This window comes from Rhinolophus ferrumequinum, chromosome 7 (genome assembly GCF_004115265.2).
Source record: "Rhinolophus ferrumequinum isolate MPI-CBG mRhiFer1 chromosome 7, mRhiFer1_v1.p, whole genome shotgun sequence".
NCBI lineage: Eukaryota > Metazoa > Chordata > Mammalia > Chiroptera > Rhinolophidae > Rhinolophus > Rhinolophus ferrumequinum.
The window spans coordinates 7,021,328-7,045,760 of record NC_046290.1 but is presented as its reverse complement, the minus strand read 5'-3'; the positions used below and the strand labels follow the sequence as shown (position 1 = coordinate 7,045,760).

At 40.8% G+C, this 24,433-nt stretch overlaps 1 protein-coding gene across 3 annotated transcripts in view; it reads left to right on the top strand.

Annotated features, from left to right (window-relative positions):
• Positions 1 to 24,433, top strand: part of CTNND2 (catenin delta 2) — an 829,794-nt gene that overhangs the window by 769,183 nt on the left and 36,178 nt on the right. For all 3 annotated transcript variants that reach the window (XM_033110744.1, XM_033110743.1, XM_033110745.1), the window contains 2 exons: positions 12,665 to 12,875; positions 17,863 to 17,947. In XM_033110744.1, the coding sequence (XP_032966635.1) occupies positions 12,665 to 12,875; positions 17,863 to 17,947 (296 nt within the window). The remainder of the gene's footprint in view (positions 1 to 12,664; positions 12,876 to 17,862; positions 17,948 to 24,433) is intronic.

The window sequence follows — 24,433 nt, the reverse complement described above, 5'->3', positions numbered from 1 at the left end:
AAGCTAATTAGACACAACTTCAATGAATGTCTATAGCATGACTGAATAAATGAGTGACAGGGTAGATGTCATACACGTGGTGGTAAAGATTATACCTGTGAAAAGAGCTCCGAGGAGGGAGTGAGGGGGGCTGGCTTGGAGAGAGTTGTTTCTGGCCAAGGGACTCACAGAAAGGTACCAAAGCCAGGAACCAGTGAGCTCTGAAAGCTTAAACACATCATTGAACTCTTTGGACTGCATTTGTCTTCCATGCAGATCAGCAATTGTACCTGCCTTTTTTATAAGTTGACGCTAAGCCGAAACTGAAACTATAGATGTAACTTTTCTTGAAAAAGTTAAACCACTCTATAATGTAATCTATGCTAGCAGCGTATGACGAAAACTTATAGCGGATTCTCTCTCTTTGTGCCCTTTATTGAGACTAATTTTTGTTTTGGCAGAGAGGTCAGTCGATTTGAGAAAGCAAGGACAAGGGGACGCAGTGTTATAATTAATCGTTAGGCTACTTGCACTGATCAGTGTATTACTGTTATCCTAATGTGCTAACATCAGATCAGGGCAAAGTTCAGGTTCTATCCCTGAAAACAAACTTTTTACTTAGATACCGATCTCGTCTTGTCTCAGATACACTCTTGTCTCCTGTAATTTTTGTCTTAGGAGAGTTCTTGGGTCTTTGTTAGACAACAATCTTGACCTACAAATAAAAAAACCTTCCTAAGTTTCTCCCCTGAAGCTAGGATCAGTGCTTACATTTTCACCTTTACTTCCTGTCTGCTAAAATTAGGCAATGAATTGAGGGATTTTTTTTTGGCTATCATGCTTAATATTTAATCAAATTATTTAAATGCTATTAAAATGTATCGTATCAGTTGCTTGGCTCATTTTCAATACTTCTCAAAAACCAATTTATTTCTGTTTCACAAAGGTGCTTCAGCAAACCTGTTAATTAACTGCTATTCTTATTTTTAAAGTGATTCTTATACAAATTAAATATGCATATTTTAGCCACCTTTTTGTCTGTATTTCTACTCATTACCTTAGTTTTTGAAACTTCAATAGTGTGAGAATTTCTCAGAATCTAATTCAGTGAAATATATTCAGAATAAGATCTCAAGGTGCCAAAAAATACAATTCCTTTTGTCTTCCAAACAGATGGAATAGGTTATTTATTTGGAGGTAATAACTCTTCAAAGAACTGCCTACTGTATACTGCAAACCTGTAAGATTCTGCTTTATGTTATTTCTTTTTGGAGAGTTGATTATTGTTTGGAACCTTTTGTCAGACCCACTGCTTACCAAGTTGGTGTGTGAAATAGGTTCTTGTGTGTGTTATAAGGCTGTACTTGTTTTTTTGTTTTGTTTTTTGTTATTGTTGTTTAATCAGGGTTAATTAGATAAAATCATAAGGAACTTCAGTGTTTCTTCTAGAATTTGACTTAACCTCTGCCAACAGCAACCACTGATTCCTTGGTCCCAGCTGATCCCTTCTTACTATGCCTTTTTTTTCCTCTTTCTCTCTCTATTTAGATAGATCTTTAATCAGTTAAAACCACTGGCAGATACATAAAAGAGGGTTCATTTTGTAAAAATCAGTGCGTCTCACTAAATAGTTATTCTACTCCAGCAGGAGCAAAGGGACAGATGTGGAGATGAACAGGTCCCATTCTGGGAAAAAGGGACTGACACGATCAGACCAGGGGACTGGTCACCACACCCATTTTCCAGTCTGTGAAAGGAAGACAAACAGACAAAGCATCAAGAGAAAGGGATTTTTTTACTTACACATTGTTGCAAGGGACCCAGGCTTAAGAAATCAACAAACAGCAGTTTTCTCATAAGATAGTCATACCGTCCATCACATAACAGTGTCGCAAATGTCAGAGGAAAAGTCAATTCAGGAGTTAGCAATGACTAGGGAATAATTCAGAGATTCATTATGTGGGACGAGGGCTGGAAGGGCAATCGTGTGTTTCTTTTGCTTTTTACTTTCTTTGATGTGTTTCCTGGGGTGATCTTATGTTTTGTTCCGCTTTCCTGACTCTGGGCTGTGATACGAGCACAGGATGTGCACACAGTCATGATAGAGGCAGAACAAGGTACACGGTTTCCTTCGTGGTTCCTCCTGATGCTGACCCTCGGCCGGTGTTATGCACATGTAACCACCGATATCGGTTTAGCAGTTTCCTTATTTGTGACCCTTAATTTGAGGGTTTACCTGATTTGACCAGTTATACAGACATAGGTATAGCAAGCAGTGTGGATTAATTCACAAAGGCCTCTTTGCATGGTGATCAAAACTAGAGCTATATGATATTAATCTTTAATAATATTAATCTTAATATTATTAACATAATAATAAGCCTGTAAATATAGCAACATATGTTGGTTGGTCTTGTCTATACAACTTAAGACAATAGTTAAATAATATTAAAAAATGCCTTGACTAATCTGTTTACTTTCTTTGACCATAGATTTTTGTAGACTGAAATACAATATGTCCTTTTTATTAGAACTTAATTGAAAAAAGTCATATCCTTATCCATAACCATGCCATAGATATCACATGTAAAGACAAATACAATTTAATTAGGCCTTTCGAGCCCATTAAAAAACGAGTGCATTTCGTATGTACAGTAGATATCTGCAGCAGCCTCCCAGGTCACTGGGTCGGCTTGTGCTGTGTGGTTTAAGGAACCCCAGCTCTCCAGGTAGCATGGGCAGGAGCACTGAAAAGCTGGAACTCAGAGAGATGGAAGAACTCCTGAGTCACAGGTAATGGAGGTGAAGCCTGGTGACAGGGACTCCGACAGTTTTGGGTCACTGATCCCAGTAGACAAAATGAAAGGACACAAAGGACCAACATTATAATCCTAAGAGCTACATCAACACAAGTTAACTCCAAAGAGTAATGTTTATAAACATAACCTATTAAATCAAGCATTAAAGACAGAGGAAATAGAAGCAAGAAGGGTTTTTTATAACACTCCCAACTCAAAAGAGAAGGTTAACCACAACTAAGTTTGTTTCATTTTGTCTAGATAATTCATCCTCATTCTGTTGATTTTGGGTTAGTTAGCAGTCCAGTTTCTCAAAGTGAATGAGTTCTGGAAATCCTGACTCAGCCCCTTGGTCATCTAAGATACCAGCTTCATAGGGATGCCTGTAACCAACAGCTTATTTTCTGTAGTATCAAGTGTTGAGTACCTGTTGGAGTTCTTTAATCGGGCTATTTTGAGTTTCTTCCACAGACCCAATTATTGATCTGTGGCTCTGGCAAGGGTATTTATGTGAGGATGAGGGAAAATCAGAAACCACCTATTGATGATAAGGCTGACTAGCTCTGATTATTTACTCCTCACAAGCTCTAGTATCAAAATTGAGATGAGCTTAGTTTTACAAGGAGTTAGCAGGTGACTACCATGACCCATTACGGACAGTGAGGCCACCGAAAAGTCTCCAGGGTCTTTTAATTTATTCCATAAAGAGCCTGTTAGGATTACTACCAAGTCAAAAGGCTCTTTTTGACCTAGAGATGGAATCTTTTCTACAAAAACTTGGCTATGATAGTGCCATCCTTTAACATGAAAGGAAATGTGCTTCTAAGCAAAATGAAAGGTTCATAACTGCTGAAGCGCAGTCACATAAGTTGTCGTAATTAAGTGGAGATTGAACTTCTCTTTTTTCATTTGCCAGGTCTTTTTCAGTTGGGGGCTTGATAGACAGGACAGCTATCACAATAGTATTAAACCAAATAAAAACCCGCAGAATGCCAAGCATACCTCATTAGTTCTAGCATTCCTTATTTCCTAAGGTGAGGAAGAAAACTCTTTGATGTTACCCACTAGCACTCTGGGAAACCCCAAAGATGGTTTAGATGTAAAGACACTTTTGAAAGTTTTATTAGTTTGACTATGGGGTGTAGATTTGGGGAAGGCAATTTCAAAAAGAATTATTAGGGGATGCAAGATATGAGTCTAATTCCTTCAGAGCTGTCCCATGTAAACGAGCATTCACACTGTGTCAGTAACCAAACGATGCCACCCTAAATGCTTCACCTCTTTGGTCTATAAGACACATACACTAGTTTTAAAATACAGATTTTTTTGTTTGTTTGTTTTCTCCCCTTTCGTGATAAACTGTCTGCTTACATTCAGTGTCCTTGAAGTGTACACAATGGCAGATTTTTATGATACATTAACTTCCAAACATTTCCCAAAAGAGAAAGGAATGAGGAAAGGTGCTAGCCACATTGTAGAAAGAGCAATACTGACTAGAAGAACATTGCAAAGGCCAACGGTCTTTCTTTGGCAGAAGAGGGAAAGGCTCCTTTCACATTTACCTACAGACACACAATCACAAGGAAATCTGTGCCTCACTTTTACATCTTCGACAACTAAATTGAGAGTGGGGAAAGGACTCTGAGAAGATGGTATGTGAGAAAAAAACCCAGGAATCTGTCCCCCCACACAGATAGCAATCACATTGGCGGAACCTGTCTGATGTAACTATTTTATAATGCTGGAGTCTAATGAAGGCCTGCAACTTTCAGGGGAAAACTTGGCAGTCAGTTGTGGTGATTTTCGGTCATTTTTGGCTTTTAGCATAGTAGCTACCCATCCCTCACCCCCAGCCTTTGACAGGCAGGTGTTTATGTGTTCATGGAGCAGCTTGCATACAGCTGCTGGGAGCCAGGGTGGGCAATAAGGACTCTGGCCTTCAAATGTTGGGGCTCTGTGTTCGGATTACTGCTGCTGACCATGGAGTTGCTGACACAGAGGCAGCCTTGTTATCACCACCCACCCCCATTGTTGCAAGCCCCTCTCCCTTCAGCTGAAGTGACTTCCAGAGGACTTAAAGAGTTGGTGCTCTTCTTTTCCTTCATTTTTCTCTTTTTCCCATTTTGGGAGCCAGACATTAAAGACTAGGACATTAACAAGCAAATGCATATGTTGGGGAAATTAGAAAGTCACCATGCATGCCCAGGAGAAAGCACAGGTTCAGAAAAGACCCAGGAAGATCTTAAGTTTACACCTCAGGCTGGTCCTAAGCCCAGAGACATCCTATAAAAATCAAAAACAAAAAAACCCATGAACCTGGGGAAGGGGAAGAATCTGTTTTCCAGAATTCCTACATTGTTAGATTCCAATGTCCAGTTTTCAACAACAACAACAACAACAAATTACAAGGCATACTTGTAAACAGGGAAGTATGGTCCATTCAGAGGAAAAACTAAACCAACAGTAACTGTCTCTAAGAAAGACTAAATGGCAGAATTACTATGTAAAGAATTTAAAACAATTCTCTTACAGATGCTTAAAGAACTAAAAGACAACATGGAGAAAATAAAAAAATTGATGTATGAATAAAATGGAAATACCATTAAAGAGATAGGAAACCTAAAAGGAAACAAAAAAGAAATTCTAGAACTGAAAATTACAATAATTGAAATGAAAAATTCATAGAGGGATTCAAAGGCAGATGTGAGTGAACAATAGAATCAGTGAACTTGAAAACAGGACAACTGAAATGATCAAGTCCAAGGAATAGAAAGGAAAAAGACTGAGGAAAAGTGAACAGAACCTAAGGGATCTGTGGGTCACTATTAGATGAACCAACATGAACATAGTGAAAGCTCCCGGAGGAGAAGAAAGGGCCATAGAGATTACTTGAAGAAATAATGCCTGAATACGTCCCTAATTTAATGAGAGAGGTGAATGTAATCAAGAAGCTCAACAAACCCCAAGCTAGATAAACCAAAGAGACCCACAATAGAACAGATAATCAAACTGTCCAAGAGATAAACACAGCGAGTCTTGAAAGCAGCAAAAGAGAAGTGACTCATCACATACAATAAGATTCCTCATCAGAAACTTTTAAGCCAGGAGACAATATTTTCAAAGGTCTAAAAGAAAAAAAATCCTATATTGGGCCAAACTGTCTGTCAAAAGTAAATAGAAATTAAGACATTCCCAGGCAAACAAAAGCTGAGAGAGTTTGTTATCAATATACGGGCCCTGCAAGTAAAGGGAATCCTGCAGCTTGAAATGAAGGACAGTAACTAGAAGCCATGTAAGGAAATATGTATCTCAGCAGAAGTAAATACATGGGTAATTTATAAGAGCTGGTATTAGTCTAAGAACAGTTTGTAACTCCACTTTTTGTTTCCTACATGATTTAAGAGACTGATGCATTAAAAAAATTATTATTTTATGTTTTTGGACACACATAAAAAAATTACTGGTTTATGTTTTTGGACACACAACATGCAGACATGTAATTTTGCGACATCCATAACTGAAAGAGATGGAGAAGGGGTTATAATGAGCGGTTTTTGTATGTTATTGAAGTTAAATTGGGATCAATTTAAATTAGAGTGTTATAACTTTAGAATATTAAATGTAATCCCCATGGAAACCACAAAGAAAATAGTTATAGAATATACACCAAAGGAAATGAAAAAGGAATTAAAACATTTCACTACAAAATCAAATAAACACAAAAGATACAGTAATGCAGGAAATGAGGGACAAAAAGCTACAAGGTATATATAGAAAACAAATAGCAAAATAATACAAGTAAGTCCTTCCTTATCAGTAATTATTTTAAGTGTAAATGGATTATTCTCTGTATCTATGAGTCTGTTTCTTTTTTGTTGTTCTGTTTTTTTAGATTCCACATGTAAGTGAACTCATACAGTATTTGTCTTTCTCTGTCTGACTTGTTTCACTTCTCAGTTTATCCTCTGGGTCCATCCATGTTGTTGTGAATGGCAAGATTTCATTCTTTTTTATCGCTGAGTAATATACCGTATCTTCTTTATCCATCATCTCTCAATGAACACCTAGGTGTGTCCATGTCTTGGCTATCATAAATCATACTGCAATGACATAGAGGGGAATAAGAGCTACAAACTTCCAGTTATAAATAAGTCATGGGGATCTAATGTACAGCACAGGGAATGTAGTTAATGATGTCGTAATAACTTTGTAAGGTGGCAGGTAGTTACTAGCCTTATTGTGGTGATCACATGGTAAGATATATAAATGTCAGATCACTAGGCTGTATACCTGAAACTAATATAATAACGTATGTCAACTATACTTTAATAAAAGACCAATTTTAAAAAATACATAAGTGGATTAGCTCGCCAATCAAATGACAGAGATTGGCAGAATGGATTTTTAAAAAATGATCCAACTATACGCTCTCTTCAGGAGACTTACTTTATAGCGAGAGACATACAGTTTGAAAGTGAAAGGACATTTGGACACACATGTTTATAGTAGGATTATTTACAATAGCTAAAATGAGGAGGCAACCCAAGTGTCCACCAGCAGATGAATGGATAAGCAAAGTGTGGTATATGCACACAATGGAATATTATTTAGACTTAAAAAGAAAACAAATTCTGAGGTTACAATATGGATGAAGCTTGAGGACATTATGCTAAATGAAGTAAATCCCATCAAGACATATACTGTATGATTCCACTTCGAAGAGGTACTTAGGGTAGTCAAAATCATAGAGATAGAAAGTTGAATGTTGGTTACTAGGGGATAGGAGGTGGAGAGTTAATGTTTAGTGGTCTAGAGTTCAGTTTTGCAAGAAGGAAAGAGTTCTGGAGATGGATAGGGTTAGGGTTGCACAACAAAACGAATTTACTTCATATCACTGAATTGTACACTTAAAATGGATAAAGGGTAAATTTTACATAGTGTATATTTTAACACAATAAAAAATTGAAGGGATAAAAGTAAATTTAGAGGTTCTCAGCAAAAACTCACAGGTCGCTTTTAGCAGCTCCAGAAACAGGGAAGCTGAAGAGAGACTAAGACCTCAGAGATTCAGGAGTGGTGGTGTTTCTGATCCAGGGCTGCTGACATTTTTACAGAAAATGTATTTTCTGTAAAGTTGGTTTGAGACATTTGACTTTATAATGGTGCAGCACAAAGACCAGCTGTACAGAGGACTCTATCAGTGATCCAAAGAGATTCGAATACGTAATTGGTATAGGAAGGGCTCACGGGACTTCTCTGTTGTCTGTCCCCTTACAGAGCGCATGTGGTTAGACCATGAAACCACTACTCAATATTGCTGCCACCAGTGGGGAAACTTCCTGGCGGTGCACAAATCAATGCCAGAAACAGGCTTAGTTCTGAGACAGAAATTGAAACAGCATCACAAACAAACAAACAACACAGACACAGAAGCAGTCAGCCAGACCGAAACGCCGTTGCCCATCATGAGAGTTCCACCAGCTCTTGTCTCTACAAGAGCTCAGCAAAGAGTGCGCATCTTGGGTGACACAACTTGTGAGGTCTCCTGAGTCCATCCAGACACCTCACGTGCCCAACTCTAAACAGACGACTTCCAAAAAGAAGCAAGCATATAAAGAGAAAATCATTTTTACTTGCAATTTACACACGCGCACACACACAGAGGAAGCAGTGGCAAAAGTTACAGGGTTACAGTTAGTCTGTCATTGATGCAAACAGTAATTATTTTTAACCCACTTGTGACATGTCCACTCGTCCTCTCATATCAGTATTGCCAGAAATGAAGTTATTTTCATTAGAGAATAATAACTTAGAAGAAATGGCCCAAGGATTCATTTCTATTGGGAACTTGAGCAAAACTCGGTGACCTGTTTGTTGGTGGTGGTGGTGGATTTGTGTTTTGTTTTGATCTCAGGAAAAATGTGCTTTTCTTTTGTTACATGTGATTCTATGATAGTGGATAATGGGAGCATACTGATTCCTAACGGAGACCGGGCCAGGTATCCACTTTGTTTTCACAAATCTAGGTGTCTTTGAACGCAATATCGTGTTTTTTCCTCCGATGGGGAGGAAAAAACTTTTTGCTGTGTAGTTCTCCCATCTGATGTACTAATTGTGCATGTTCTTCTTTGTGTGTAAAAAATTAAATAGAAATCCAATTTGTCCATTATTATTAAATCGTAGAATTCACTTGTTTTTCACTCTCCATCTCACTGCCCTAGCTGGAAATTTCTGAAGCCTCTTTGTCTCCATGAACCCCAACATTTTACTGGACCCCAAGCCTTGTCAGTTGCATCTTAGGGATCTCCATCATGGATGCCCTGCTCTCCCCGATCGCCCCACAGCCAGATCTTTGAGCTACGTGCCTTTTCCTGAAATATTACAGTCACCTGTTCAGTGTTATCATCAGCATGAATCACTGTTTGACCTTTGATCTGTGTTGTGTCATTTACTTATTTTTAAACCAAATTCAGTGCAGAGGAAGGGGGAGTGGTCTTCAGTCTGCCGTGGTTGAGAGCCTCAGCAGTTCATTCTAACACAGGAAGCTCCTGTGCCGCATGGCGGGCTCAGCAGCAGGGTGAGGGTTGTGCTCTTATGACCTCTGCATCCACGCAGGTCCCAGAGCACCTCAGGGGCACTGCTGAGCTCCAGGTGCCCTTGATGGGCTGGTAGAGAAGCTCCAACTTGTTCCTCTACCAGCTTCCTAAAGAGACAGCATCCACCTGGTGGTGCAGCCACTCCCGTCCTTAGCCCAAGAAGAACCTGTGTCCATCCATTCCTCTGTCTGAAACCGAACCAAACAAACCCAAAAAAACAAAACCAGCATGATCGCCATGATGGTCTTAGGCTGTGAACATTCAACTTTGGCTCACACACCTTGCAACTTTTCTCCATCATCCATGGGGCACAGAAAGAGAATTGGCTCCAAAAGGCAGTTAACTCCTTTCACCTCCAAAGAAATCTCAGCCCTCAAATCTCAGACCAAAAGCCGGAGTGACGGATGGGGAGGGGAGGGTGTCAAAATTCCTCTTACTAGGCAACAAGATGGCTTTTTCACTCCTTCTTCTGTTTATAAACTTAGGAGACAAAGACAATATAGCACAGAGAACAATTACAGGCGCACTCTACCTTGGTTGCAGTGCTTATGGTTTCAATAGAAGTGCAGAGAGTGCTTGATTATGAAGAAAAAGACTTCCTGTTTCTCCCACCTTCAGTCTTATTATTCTGAAAACTTCCTTCTTGTTGCACAAGAATCCCCTTTGTAAAATGCTCTATGGCTCCTCTGACCTACAGAATAAATCCTAGGCGTCTACTTCCTATGTCAAGGAAGTAGACATGACAACCCATGTCTAATCTAATTTCTTTCTTCTCTGAACCCCTGTTACGAGCACACCACACAAGGCCACTTGTGGCTGTGATTATTCTATATTCCTTATTTTCTCCCCGCCCCCAGTAGCCTCAAAGTTGTTAAACACAAGAAAAAGCTACAAAGCTATTCCTGCTCCCAAAATTTTACATAAAGATAGGATTCAAGTTCCAGTGTGAGAAGACAGCTTTTCTCAGCAGCATAATCAAAGGCTAAAACAATTGTATACCCTTAAAAGAATTCACAGATTTTGCGCAGAGGTCTTCTCCCCTTTCTTATAATTTTACTTGATTTGTTTCTCCACGTGGATGATCAAAATATAGACTAAAATGTATCCCTCCAAATAAGCTAATAAATAGACTAAATGAAAAACCTCTAATTGCCTAGTAAAATGTCAGTAGTCTATATTAGAAATAATAGGAATAAAATCTTTCCAATGGGCTTCCTTGACAGGTCGTGGTTGGTTATATATGGCAGTGAGTCCTGCTGTTTTCCACGCTGTGGTGCACGTGGAAAAGGATAGTGTTTGTATAGCACACCGGGGCTGTTCTGGGGGCCATGGCGGTCCCTGCCCCCTGAGCATTACAGGGACGCATGGTATCTCATTAAGGGCTCACTGTTTGGAAAGCTGTGCAGGATGAAACTATATCTTCAAATTCATCTGCCGTAATTTTAAAAAATGACAATAACAACAAACACGAGAAACCGCTGCAGCTGAATCTTCTCTCTCTCTCCTTGTTTTTGCTATCAACCTTGACAATGTCCAAGGTCACAAACCAGCCTCCCATACTCCGTCAGGAGTGTGAATGCCCCCATCAGGAGTGTGAATTGTGTGTATGCACAATAATTGAAATCGTTTTTTGATTCCTTCCTCCCTCACTTCCCTTATTTAAAAAAAGCAAAAAGAACCCATCCATCTTCTAGCATCTATGAACCCCGGTTTGTCCCACAAGGGCATGTGAGGGTTAATGGACTGATCAAGTTGCCAGCAGGCTGAGCTCAACAAAGGAAACTGTGAGCCAGAGCTGAGTGCGATTTAATGATCAATAGATAAAGCAAGTTGCTCAGAGGGCTGCCCACAGACAAAGGATCTTTCCAAACTATTCGGAGTGCTGTCATTAGAAAATAAATATGCTACATTTAGGGGTTTTCAGGAAAACCATTTTTGTCACACACTTCTCAGCTGTCACAAAGTGAATGAAGACACTTTGCTATTTCAGTGATTTAGACATCAGCATTTTTTGTCCAGGCTAAAATAAGCCATCTATACATAGGATGAGAGCAGATACCAAGTTACAAGGGCCTGTGTTTAGTTTATTAAGATGTCATTGCCTCCTCCCAAGGGGCTCCTTTTCCTACCCCCAGACACCAAGCAACCAGGGAGTCAAACAGCAAGGAAAAGGCCATACTCTACAGACATGTATGGAGGGAAAATATTTCAAAGTTTTTAGGCGCTACCTCAATAGGTCTAATGGGGGAGGAGAGACAAAGAAGCGATGTAACCAGTTCCACCTGAAAAATTTAAAAACAGCCAACTCTGCCACAGCCACTCGTTTACTTAGTTCCAGAAGTAAATTAATGGGACATAATTGGAAGCTGCAGGTGGGATGTCTTCATTGTCTTGCAGGTTATCAGTAATGCCTAAAGTGCTTTGTAAACGAAAAGTACTCCATAAAGATGTCATTATCAAGACCTGTATCATTGGGAGTCGCAAGATTCGTAATGATACAGTGAATTAAGGAAGCAAAGTTGGATTTGATTTGATTTTCACACGAAGGAAAACATCGGCTTAGGATATGTGAGGTGGTAGAGCCCCATGATAAAATTCCGTCATGGAGACCAGTGGATTATCCAGTCGTTCTGGTTCAAAGGACTCCTAATTATATATTCTTTGTAAAGCTTCTCTCCCTCGATTTAAATGTTTCTCTTTGCTTCGTAGGGGCCAGAACTCTGAAGTCATGTATATGATCACGCTCTCCACAGATCTGTGGTTTGACTCTTGCTTGTTAAATAATACAAGTCCCATCAGCACTCCCATCAAAGCATTTTTGAGGTTGTTAGCATTACCATGTTTTCTTGACTGCTGTGACGATCCAGAAGGAACCTACTGATTGTCAACATGTGTTGAGTCCTGCGTCCTCAGTAATCCCTGTGTGCTAAATGCTTTCTGCATGTGTACTCATTTAATCTTTTCAACAACCTCATGAAATATATACCATTATTGTTCTTGCTTTACAGATTTAAAAAGTGGAGGTTTACCGGCAGTGAAACAACTTGCCCAAAGATTCAGTCCCGCGTCCATCTAGCCCCCAAGCCCACGCATTCACCGTGAGGAAATAACTGCATTCTCTCTGTGTCCACAGTTACCCAATGGAGAATATTCAGGGATGGGAAACAGACAATATTGCATTCATATGCCCCTTGGGGCCTCTTTTTCTCCCCTGTCCTCACCTCTCCCTCTGCCCTCTTCTTCCATTTTGGGCTCGTTTCAACTCTTCCCTTTATTTCTTTTTTCCCCAAGGCAAATACGCCATGCGAGACCTGGTCCACAGGCTTCCAGGCGGGAACAACAGCAACAGTGGAGCGAGCAAGGCCATGTCAGATGACACGGTGACAGCCGTCTGCTGCACCCTGCACGAAGTGATCACCAAGAACATGGAGAACGCCAAGGCCTTACGGGATGCGGGCGGCATCGAGAAGTTGGTCGGCATCTCTAAAAGCAAAGGAGATAAGTAAGTCAGATGGTGACATGCCATCACCATAGAATTCATGTTGGCAGAGTGGGTTCTAAGTGTGCCTGAGGGCCCCGGTTAGGGTAACACCATTGAGTGTCCCTCTGTGGTTGCAGGTCCCAGTGTTGATGATGGATCCACATCCTTCTGCTCTTTGCCTCTTCACTCTGTATGGCAGGTCGTCACGCAGGGCAGGTAGGGGGAGTGTGATGGAGTCAGAGAGAGCTCCATGATAGTGAGAGAGCAGCACCTTTTCTTAGTAGCTGTGCATTTGGGGCAAATGATTTAAGGTAACATGTCACTATGCCTATCCTACTGTCCAATCTAAAACTGAGGGAAAGCTGTCATACTATATATCCTGGAAGAAATGACCATCTTAAAAGGATGAATAGAAATTTCCCAGGTAGAGGGGATGGCGGTGAGGAGGGAGGACTGTCACACCAATGGAATAAAGAGAGATAAGGCTCCGTGTAAGAGGAACTACCCCACCACAAATAGGCATGTCCCCAATTTGATTTAAGAAACGGTGGGATCTTATTGTATGCAAGTGAAAAATATCTTCACGAGCCAGAGTGTCAGTGTATCAGCGAGCTGTCAATTTTACAAGAACATTCACTAACCTTAATTAAATTTCGCCTCCTGGAAGTCCCTCCGTGGGATCAAATAAGATGAAAAGGGTAAACCTTTTGTTATCAAGAGTCTATTTCTTGATTTTACATCCCTTAACTCCCTCCCCACCCCCATTCCTTTACATCTAAATGCTAATGTTCTTTCTTTTGTTATTAAAGGCTGTGAGGGATGCACTTTGAGACTTTCTGGAAATTCTTCGATTATTTCATTTAATTCAGGATATCACCACTGTATTCTAAACAAAGTTTCAGGGCTTCTGTTTATATGCCCTGAGGCCTCCAAATAGGTTCACTCAATATTTCAGTATTAGGATTTAAGTACTTTTCTACATCAAGTAGCCCCATTAAACATAGGTAATAATGGTACAAGATAGATGGTTGGCTTGAATTATACCTTATGATGCTGTACTTACAATAAGCTATTCTACATACGCAGGAAGCCACGTGGTTTTCTTTTGTGTATATAGCTTCAGTGGACCTTCAGCCTCTCTCAGGCATCTCTCATTGAAATGCTTATGTGTCGTGAGCATTAAGAACTTAACCTGTTCATGCTTTTGTAAGCAAACACATACACAGGAAAACCATAGTCCACAAAAAACACCCTGACATATTTGTCTGTAATCATAAGACATTCATATATTAAAGTATTCTCTCTGAATTATAAGACTAGAGAGCTTGGTGGGGGTAGGGGTTAGAGGGTAGCATATATTAATTCCTTCCAACTGTGTGAGCGTTTTTCCTGTAGTCAGCATCACTAGATGGGCCTTAAAGAAACAAGATGCTTTTATCAATCCTATGGTTAAAGAAAATTATTTGGTGAAACCAATTAAAAAATCATTAGCGAAAACCATTTATGAAATGGTATAAATCCACATTGCCAATCCGGGAAAGGGTCCTGTTAGGTCTGGTCCACTCTTGATTATTGTTAGTGAGCAGTTTCTTCCACTACAGGTGATCTCATCAGTTTCCTTTAATTCACTGAAAATTTCATTATGGCATAGTCACTTGTTTCATTTCATCATTCCTTTGTTGTTTTTTTCAATGTTAACTGTCTGAATTTACGAGTTTAATACGAAGTATTGAACAGAGTTGAGTCAAGCATCTTCCCAGTTATAGTTCTCCTGCTTAGTCGGTTTCATCCATTCTTTCATTTAGTTTATCTCTTTTTTATATAGTGACTAATTTGAGGATCAAAGCAATGTTTTTATAATTGCAGATATCCTCATCTCCCACCTACATTTCAATTTGGTTATTACTTCTCACCGCTCTTAAATTGCATCCGGAAGAATTGCTTTGAATCTTAGCACTAAACTCACCATTTATCATTCAATTCTGTTATGACAGTAAGTTAGTGAGATCCCCATGGCTTTCCAGACATGTTTTAAAAAAATAGAAATTCTTTATTTAAAATAGAATATTTGGAATTGGGATGATTTTATAATTGGAAAAGGGGAGGGATATCAATTTACTCTCGTTCATTTATAAAATGCTTACAAATCTGTCCTCCTTAAATTGTCCTTAAAAAATTATTTACAGAAATTAGTTCAATCCTGATTTTTAAATTTTGGAAAACACCGATGAAAAAATTGGCCTAGGTATGATTCTCCATTTTGTGTATCCATATGTTTTATTTCTAAATATTCACAGGCTTACACACGTCGTGATATTAGTGAGTCAGCCCATCAGGTGCCAATCACAGTCTGTATGAACTGCACAGGGCACCATGTCTTGTTAACACAGCCACTGGTTTTGGGTTCCTGCTGCTAGAACGGCCGTATTAAACACTCACAGTGATTTCACCAACTGAAATCTTCAGCCAGCCCTAAACTGACAACTCCAGTGAAGATCCGACATTGTACCATCATCAATGACTCTTACAGGAGTCTTATACTTACTATTTTGAAGGCTTGATAGTTTATATTATTCTGTTCATATCACTTTTAACACTCCTTATGGACATTCCATTGCATCCATCTGTTTCAGAAGTGCATTTGTTTTTGGTTTTTTGTTTTTCTAATTTTAACAGTCATATAGAAACTAGTATTGAATGTGTCACTGTCTTTTGTCATAAGACAGAAAAGCCATTAACAGTCTCAACTCTTACTTGTCAGTAGGGAACTGTGTATTGTGACTGAGGTTATAATCACTTGTCACATTAGAAACACTTAATTGTTCAAGCCCTTCAGTCAATAGTTATAGTTTCCAAGTAAACATTGCTATAGTACCGATCTAGTAGTTGGATCGAGATTAAAGTCTAAAAAGAAAGCAATGTTTCTTTGACCTTCACATGTTATTATAACACTGAAATGTATTTGGCATGTTAATTGAGAAGTTAAAACCTCCTACTCATCACATATTTACACTCTGTATTTTGTAACCAAGCAAGAAGTAGAAACAAAAAATTACACTGTGTCAGAGGAATTTTTGCATACTAAATATGTTTCAACTACATTATCACTGCCTGAATATTACTATACGTTCCTCTAGAGTGGTTCAGCTATTGTCATGGACAAATATATAGCTAACAATGCTAAAATACAGCAAAACATAGCATTGAATCTTTGTTCATCGTTGATTATATAAGACTAAAAGGTACCTGTATCTGTGTCCGTAGAAAGATCAAAAATTCTCTCCCTTTAAGTCAAAAGAATTTAATATTACATTTAGAGCAGATACTAGCATAAATTATGAAATCATTTAGCAACCATCTATTTTCTTAAAAAGAAAATACATATGTTACTTAAATATAATTCATCTTTTATAGAGAAAAATATTTTGGAATTTATAAGAACTCTATATTTTTTTCTTTTAAATGTGCTTGATATAACTAATAGATTTTCTAACACAGCTAAGTTGAATTGCATCTTAGTAATAAAAATAGTAAGAGTGATTGTTACTGTACCAGTAAATAATAAGAGTGTGAGTAAATGGATGGAAAAAAAACCTTAAACTTGGTTGGTCTAATTTGTAAATGTGACCAACCCAGGAAAACAGTACATCCATTTACACTGGCTATCAAATCGAACTTCAACCTGATCCCATCTAACCATCTGTTCACTGTCTATTTCAAAGGCCATTTTGTTTCAAAGGCATTTTTGGTTTCAATTCAGATATTCTCTTCAGGACATCTCTGAGCTACTGCATGACAGATCAGCTTCAGGGATGGCCTTCATATTGGAGTCTGCACAAATGGTTATGTCCTGTTCTACTCTAGGAATCACCAGTTAGATAGACTAGGGTTGACAAACTATGGCCCGTGAGCTAAATCCCGCCCACCAACTACTTTTGTAAATAACATTTGATTGGAACACAGCCACATCCATTAGTTTATGTATTATATATGACTACTCTCATGCTACATTGGCAGAGTTGAGCAGCTGGACCGAGATTGTATGCCCCCCAAAGCAAAGAATATTTATCTGACCCTTGATAGAAAAAGTGTGCCAGCCCTTAATGTAGGCATAGTGTCAGTAGCAGCCACTAGACTTGTGCAGCTGGTCGTGGAACCAGCCCATTAGAACAAAGACTACGCACGTAGCTAATAGTTTCCCTCAGCACTGGTCCAAGTGACTTCCAAGAATTTGATGGAATCACATCACCACAGATTTATGGATCTAGTGTCTGTTTTGAGATGCAGATTGGCACTGAACCAAAAGTGAAATACTTAGCTCTAGCTTCACAGGGATTTCAAAGCCGTGACTCAAAAGAATGGTGAGAACCAGTGAGTAGTCCAAAGGTTTGTGTGACCTTACTTTCTCACTATGGTCCAAAGGATGGAGCTATAAGTGTAGGAAGGGTTTTACTAAGAGAAGTTTTTCTATTCTTTGTGTAATCATAAGAGTCTGTGTGTGCATGTCTGCCTGCAATGCCAGTCTCTCTCCTGGGCATCAGTAGTAGGTGAAAAGCAAGTCCCCGAAGTCAGGTCGGCACGGAGAGCCAACACGATGTATGCTCTCGTGGTTCAGCTGAGAAAATGACTATCTTTTTTCTTCTTACCACACAGATGTTACACAACTGCCATGAAAGCCCCTGAATCAGGCTCTTCCTAATCACTCTTTTTCTCCTCCTTCTGTTCCATTTTGGAGTCAAATGCTAAATTTGCCTTCTGACTCAATGCATTGCTGTTCTGTTCGCATTGTGCACACCGTAGCCCAGACCTGTGGTGAATTCCTGTCGCTCCCCCTCCCAAGGTGTGTTAATGAGAGTGAGGCAGAGCCCTGCCTGCTGCTCGCCGGGCTGGCAGGAACTGAGCTGGAAAGCCTCAAGGAGCTTTCTTGTTGCCGTTTGCTGACACGTCGTGTCAATGTGAAGCCAGCTGCCCGCTCACCATCTTTCATGTCTTGTCTTTTCTTTACCAGACATTCTCCAAAAGTGGTCAAGGCCGCATCTCAGGTCCTAAACAGCATGTGGCAGTACCGAGATCTGAGGGGTCTCTACAAAAAGGTAAGGTTTGCTTTACAGTCTTGGCCCGTGAGCGATTCACAGGCCCTCGGCCAAAAGATACAATGTGTGGTCATAACAAGGTGTGTCTTGGCTGGGGAGAGCACTCGTCCAACAGGCTGAGTAATTGAAACATCTGACATATGAGAACTGACGAAGAAGCAGAAGAAAGGGGTAACTAAGTGTCCCCTGAACATACACTAACACCCATGAACTTTCTGGGTTGGACAGATCCATACTCATAAGGCCTCACCCTAGATCATCTTACAGGAAAGAAAATAAGGTTGTTTCCCTGGTCTTCCATATTGTACAATAGACCAAAAATTCATGAACTAAGGGATTTTGCCCCCCGCCCCCCCAAAAAAAGACCACCAACAAACGTCTATAAGTAATCGAAGTAGTTGTGGTGAGAGTAGACAGAAAGAAGTACAAAAAGCAATTCCGGAACGTGGAAAGTGTTGCATCCCCGGAACACTGAGTGGAGCCCCAGCAGCCTGACCACGTGCCCAGCCCCAGCCCCACCAGGTTGCTGCAGACGGTGTGAAAGGGCGATGCTCCTGCTCACGGGGCCATAGGTCACGAGCAAGCAGTGGGGCACCCTCCCCAAGCAGGCAGGAGTTTATAGCAGCCATTTCAAAGGCATCTTCATCCCCAAAATGGTTTAAAAGTGAAGCCTTAACACAAATATGTCCCATCTGGAAACAGAGTCTGCACCTCCTTCCCAAATGCTGCTAAATAAAGGATGCATAATTCTCTTTTTTTGGCTAGGAGGGGAGAATTCTCTAACAGCGTTTGCCAGAAGTTGTTTGGCTGTTACCAGACCGGCCAATGTGGGTAGTATGAGCGATTGGTAAGCCCACGGTGGGTCTGAGTTAGCGCGCACCGGTGATCTCTGTGAGGGTTCAGAAAGCATACAGAGGGCTGGAGAGAGGCGTGGGTCCTTGCAGCCCCTGGGCCGCCTGCCTGGAGGAGGAGAGGGAGCCAAAGTCTTTGCTGCCCTTCTCCCAGCCTCTCAGTCTTGGGGTGCAGATGTTGGGCAACGGCAAGAAGCTCACATCAGAAGAAGCAAAACCCATCTTGCTAGAGGGAAACTGTCTTTTTCTAAGCCTATGGGAAAATGTAAATATTTAATCATTGGTTCCACTAAGTTATGGTCTATTTCTAGATTTCCCCAAGGCCTTCCTATTTCCCTTAAGCATTCATTACTTTGCACTTCAAGTTAATAAAGTTTAGTCTATATATTTCTCTTGCAAGATTTTCTAATCCCCTACTAAGAGAATGTATGTTTAAGTTGAAGCAGAGATTGCAAAATTCAGTGTTAGAAGGGCATTCTAGTTCTAGATTAACTATATCCTCTCCTAAGTATTCTGCATGTTAAGATAAGCCCTTCATCTGAAATGTTTTATATCCCGGCATCCCTACTTAGTTCCTTCTTGGACCCTTCCAGCAGCCATGTGAACTCTCTCCCAGGGCAGGGTCTTTCCACTAAACATGCAATGGGACAAGAAGAACACGCTATAAATTAGAAAGGAGTTGGTCATTCTGAATCAGTGGCTCCAGAAGCTCCATAAAATAAATACCAGTGCCTCAAATAAACTCCGCTTTCGATCGGATCCTGAACATTTCTTTGCTGAAATACACCTCTCATACTTCTGTGCCTTGAAGGGAAACTGTTTTTGAGAGACTCTACAAGTCATTTGTTGAATAATTGTAAGAGTTTTCCATCTCAGTTTTTTTTTTTTTTTTTTTTTTTTTTTTTTTTTTTTTTTTTTTTTTTTTTTTTTTGATGTTGGTGGTAGACTTCAAAAAGTGTAATTGCCTTTCTGCTTCTATGGAAAGAAAAGGATGCGCTGACAGGAATTTAATAGAGCTAAAACTTAAAAGCTAAAGATGGTTTAAAATTGTGTTTCATATGAGGAGATTCGAGAAGCACGCGCTGCAGAAACTGATGGTGATGTTTTTAATTGACCCGTGATTAAAAAGGATTGAGAAAGAGTTGATCTTAATAATTTCCAAATTAGGCAGTTGTGAAAGAAAATGAGGACCTTTATGCTCAATACCGTGAGTGCTGCTGATGGCAGAGCTTGAAATTCACAAAAGCTTTTCTGTTTGAAGAGTCCATTTCTAGGAAAACTAAATTCATTCATACTCGTGAATTGTTTTTAATCAGCGGGGAATGGATTTCTATTTTGTCCTTTATTGATAATTTTCATATCATTGGAAAAAATAGCTGATCCATACCTTTTAATTATCCATGCTTCAAGTCTATTTATTAAACATCTATTGTAGCCTTGGAAAAGGGAGCGTTCCAGAGAAAGTATAAGACCTAGGAAGCAGCTACTGTGGGTAAAACTGAAATATGGAACAATTATTGGCAGCTTTATTAGGTTTGGAATGATAGACTACAGATTTTAAGGGATGAATTAAGGGTAGGAAAATTAAGGGTAGAAAAGAGCAAAGTCGTAAAGAAGTTACGAGTTTGTGTAAATGAGGAGAAAAAGGGTAAGGGCATTATGAAGAAGAGGAAAATCATGAGTGGAGAGATGAAATTTGAAATAAAAATGCCATATCTGTGGCACAGAATTAAAGGCCCATCTGTCACTGGCTTATGTCCTCCTGGAGCCCCGGCACAGAGGCCAGAATCTCATTTCACTACCTCAATTCCTGTATTTTACTTAGAGATACATTTACTAAATCAGAATGTTCTTCTGGCTGGGTGTTTTGACCAATAGAAAATTATGTTTGATTCCTGATACTCTTTGAACCAAAACACTATTTGCATTATCCAAACCTTCAAGTTTGGTGAGGCCTGGACTTCTGGTTTTCTCCCATAAGGGAACATGATCACAAAAGTACATGGTCACACGCCGGCTAAATAATAACACCACTTCATTTTTTAAAACCAGTCCCTAAGTTGAACTGACCACAAATAGAGCTGTAAAACTTTTTTTATCATCTATACCATTGCAGAAGACGTTTCCTAAAGGGAACTAACAGGAGCCCTAGAAACGGACTTGATATGAGGATAAAAGAGAATCAGGAGATCAAAAGTATTTGACTTTTTTGAAACTTGGTACTTTAAAAAAAAAAAAATGAGGTCACTGACAAGATGTCACGCTTATGTCTGACTGATGAGGACTGTTGGGACATCTGATTTGGGAAGAAAGCGGGTACATCTGTGGGGGAGTGGACAGAATTAAAAGAATATAGAAGTCATTGCTTACACACCCTTATGTAATGCCTTAATAATCTGTACATCTCCAAGAAATAATTGTATTGGTTGGGACACAGGCTAAGCCGCTCTAGTAGAGAAACTCAAAAACCAAGCTCAGGCTACACAGGTATATCTTTCCCTCTCATGGTACTGTACCTGGTTAAGCAGGTGGCCAGGGACCAGCGGGTGATCCTGGGATCCATCCTGTTGCTTTTCCTGGCACCGTGGTGCCATCCTTGCCTGTGTGGGCAAAGTTCCCTGGCCCTTCCCTGTCTCATTCCAGCCCGGGGGAAGAGAGGGGAAGAGAGGGCAAGTGATGTCTTTTTAAGGAAGTGATAAAAAAAAAAAAGCTGCCAAATGCCTCGTCACATCCCAGGATCAAGAAGTCATTCACATGGCCAGACCCAGCTGTGACGAAGGACAGGCCACGAGGATCCCTGCTAAAACCTAGTGGCAGAAGGACGGGAGTTATTTAATTAAAAGAAAAAAGGCAGTATCGGCTCTGGTCATCATTTCATTTTGTTCAAATACCTTTAATATCAGTTGCAATTGCTACCTAATGAGGCATATTATTCCATTTTATGGTGGCTGTGATTATTCAGACCTTCTTACTTGCATTAAGCAAAAGTCTCTTTATCTGCAAATGTTGCTCTCCAACGCCACCTAGAAAGTCTAATTTCTCTTCTCTCTGATAGCCTTCCCGTTTTTGAAGCTAGCCATCCTGTCTCCGTGAAGTTGTCCCATCCCAGGCCAGGCCAGACCTGCTCAGTTTTAATACGTCAGTATTTCCATGGCTTCACCATTACTGCCACTTTTTTCCATGTGCATGCTAGTTCGTCAGCATCCCTTCTGTAATGTAGCACCCCACAATGAATCTAGTCCTCCATGTTTATTGGATGCAGAAGAAAGAGAGTGAGATTATGCTTCTCTGGTGCTGAGCACCCAACTACTAATAAAGCTTGGAAGCAAATTAGTGCCTGAGAGGCTCATTATACTATTTGGTGATGTACAGACGAGCAGAGCACTTAGAATTAAGTGGCCAGGATTAAAGGCACAACCTGCCACTTACCAGCGGCGTGAGCTGGGACATGTTTCTTGAGCCCCCTTGCCCACCATTGTAAGAATTGATCTTGGGCAGCCCTGTGGCCCACTCCTGCTGGTGGGCAGTGAGGAGACCTGTGGTTCCCCGGGCCTCAGTCAACACTCAGAGATGTCTGGGGTAGTTCTGTGTCCAGTTAGTGAACCTGCTGAACAGCCATTCCTGACAGTCTCCAGAAGAGTAAATAACCTCATGGAATGGCCTAGGGCAGTTCTCCCATGGGCACAATGTCCTTTCCCGACAGGAGGACATGCCCGCAGGGCCCTAAAGGTTTAGGAGGACAGCCCTGTGATCCCTTCTATTTTGTGTCCCAGAGCCTGGAGCTTTCCTCAACGCTTGCATCAAATAACCGTCACATCTCTTCGTGGCATCTCTGTGTCTCAGTCCCTTGGGTTTCTCCCCCATGAAGTAAACCATATAACACCTGTCTCACCTGATGGCTGATTGTCTTCAACAACGATCCTCAAAGAGCTTTGTAAACTGGAGAGTCATATACCAATGAGAGTCACTGCTGTTGCTTCTAAAACATCTTTCACGCCATTTATCTGACAGACGCTCTTTGCCATCCTGTCCCCAGGCAGCTGGATGTTTGGACCCAAGAATTTCATTTTGTCCTTGCCCTCATCACCATCATTGTCATCGTGTCATCATTTGCTTCCACGTACATTGTCACAGCTCCCTTTTCTCTTGGTTTCTCTACCCTCTCTCCTCCCAGCTCCTGGATGCCTAACTCAGTGTCCCTTTCCCACAGTGCCTTTCTCCTCAGCTGCTGTGCGTGCTGAGCATATTTGCATTGTAAACAGTGTCCCAGAGGGAAGACTCTTGCATAGTAGCGTTTAAATAAAACAAATGACAAACATTAGGGTTTTGTAGGAAGGCTGTTAATAACGATGGGAGCACCGTGGTTTTAGAAGTGGTTGGCGTGCTTTGATTCCATTTCAGTGCTGAATCTTGTGCGTGTGGCAGGTCAGATATGCTGAAGACTAATGGTGGGTGGAGGACGATGGAGAGTTCTGGGGTTGGACGAAGAAGACGTGAGTTCAAGCCCTGGCTCAGTGAATAGCCAAGTTTCCCCAAGTAGGGGGCCTGCCATGGCCCTGTGTCTCTAGCTTGAAAATGTTGTGGTAAAATAGCACCACCCACAAAAATCGTCTTCTCGTGACCACCATGACATCACCATCCCTCCGGCTCTCTGGTAACTGCTCCTCCATCCTTTCTAGGCTCCTCTTCCTATTTATTCTTTAAATGTTGATGTTCCGAGGTTCTGTGTTTAGATCTTTCTCATCTCACACATGGCCCCTTCCTGGGTGTCCATAACTCTTCCCTGGGTTCAGTGACCAACCACATTTGGTGGTTTCCCAAATCTGTTTGTGTAGCCCCAACCTCTCTTCATATATCTAACCACCTGCTCGATAACCTACTCAAATTCCCACAGCATCTCAAACCAAATCAGATCTGAAACAGGCCGACTTCTCCTGGTTGGGTCCTTCTTCCTGCGTCCTCTGATCTGTGACTGGCACAGCTCTCCACCCGTCACCCACACCAGTATCCAGGAACCATCCTAGCTCTTTCCTCTCCTTCACACATCTGCATCCAATCCACCAGACAACCCCAGACTTCTGCCTGCATCCACTGTTTTCCGTGGCCATGGACAGCTGTCATCCGTCTGCTGAATTCTTGCCATGGACTCCTAACTAGGCTCCCCCCCTTTAAGCTTTCTCCTCTCAGTCCATTCTCCAAAGGGCAGCAAGAGTTAACTTTCTAAAAAGCAAATCTGATTCAATTACTCCACAGAGCCACACCTTTCAGTGGCTGCCATTGCCCTCAGTACAGAGTCCAAACACCTTAGCACATCTTCGCCCTTGAGACAGACCTCTCAGGAGCAGCTTGCTCTCTGCCCACAACTGGCCACCAGCTGTATCTAACTCCTGTGTTCCCAGCTCCCTCTCGCTGCCTCTCCCCCCACCCTCCAAAGCCTTTCCACAAGTCTACACTCCACCCTCCACCCCACTTGCCCATTTAAACCTTCTTCATTTTTCCCACATTTTTTATATAACGTCCCCTGAAAAGCATCTCTCCAACCTTTCCCCCAGGTCTGAATCAAGGTCATTCCTTATTAAATCTGAAATAATTGCAGGGCAAATTAGTTAAAATGGATAAAAAAAAATTTAAATCA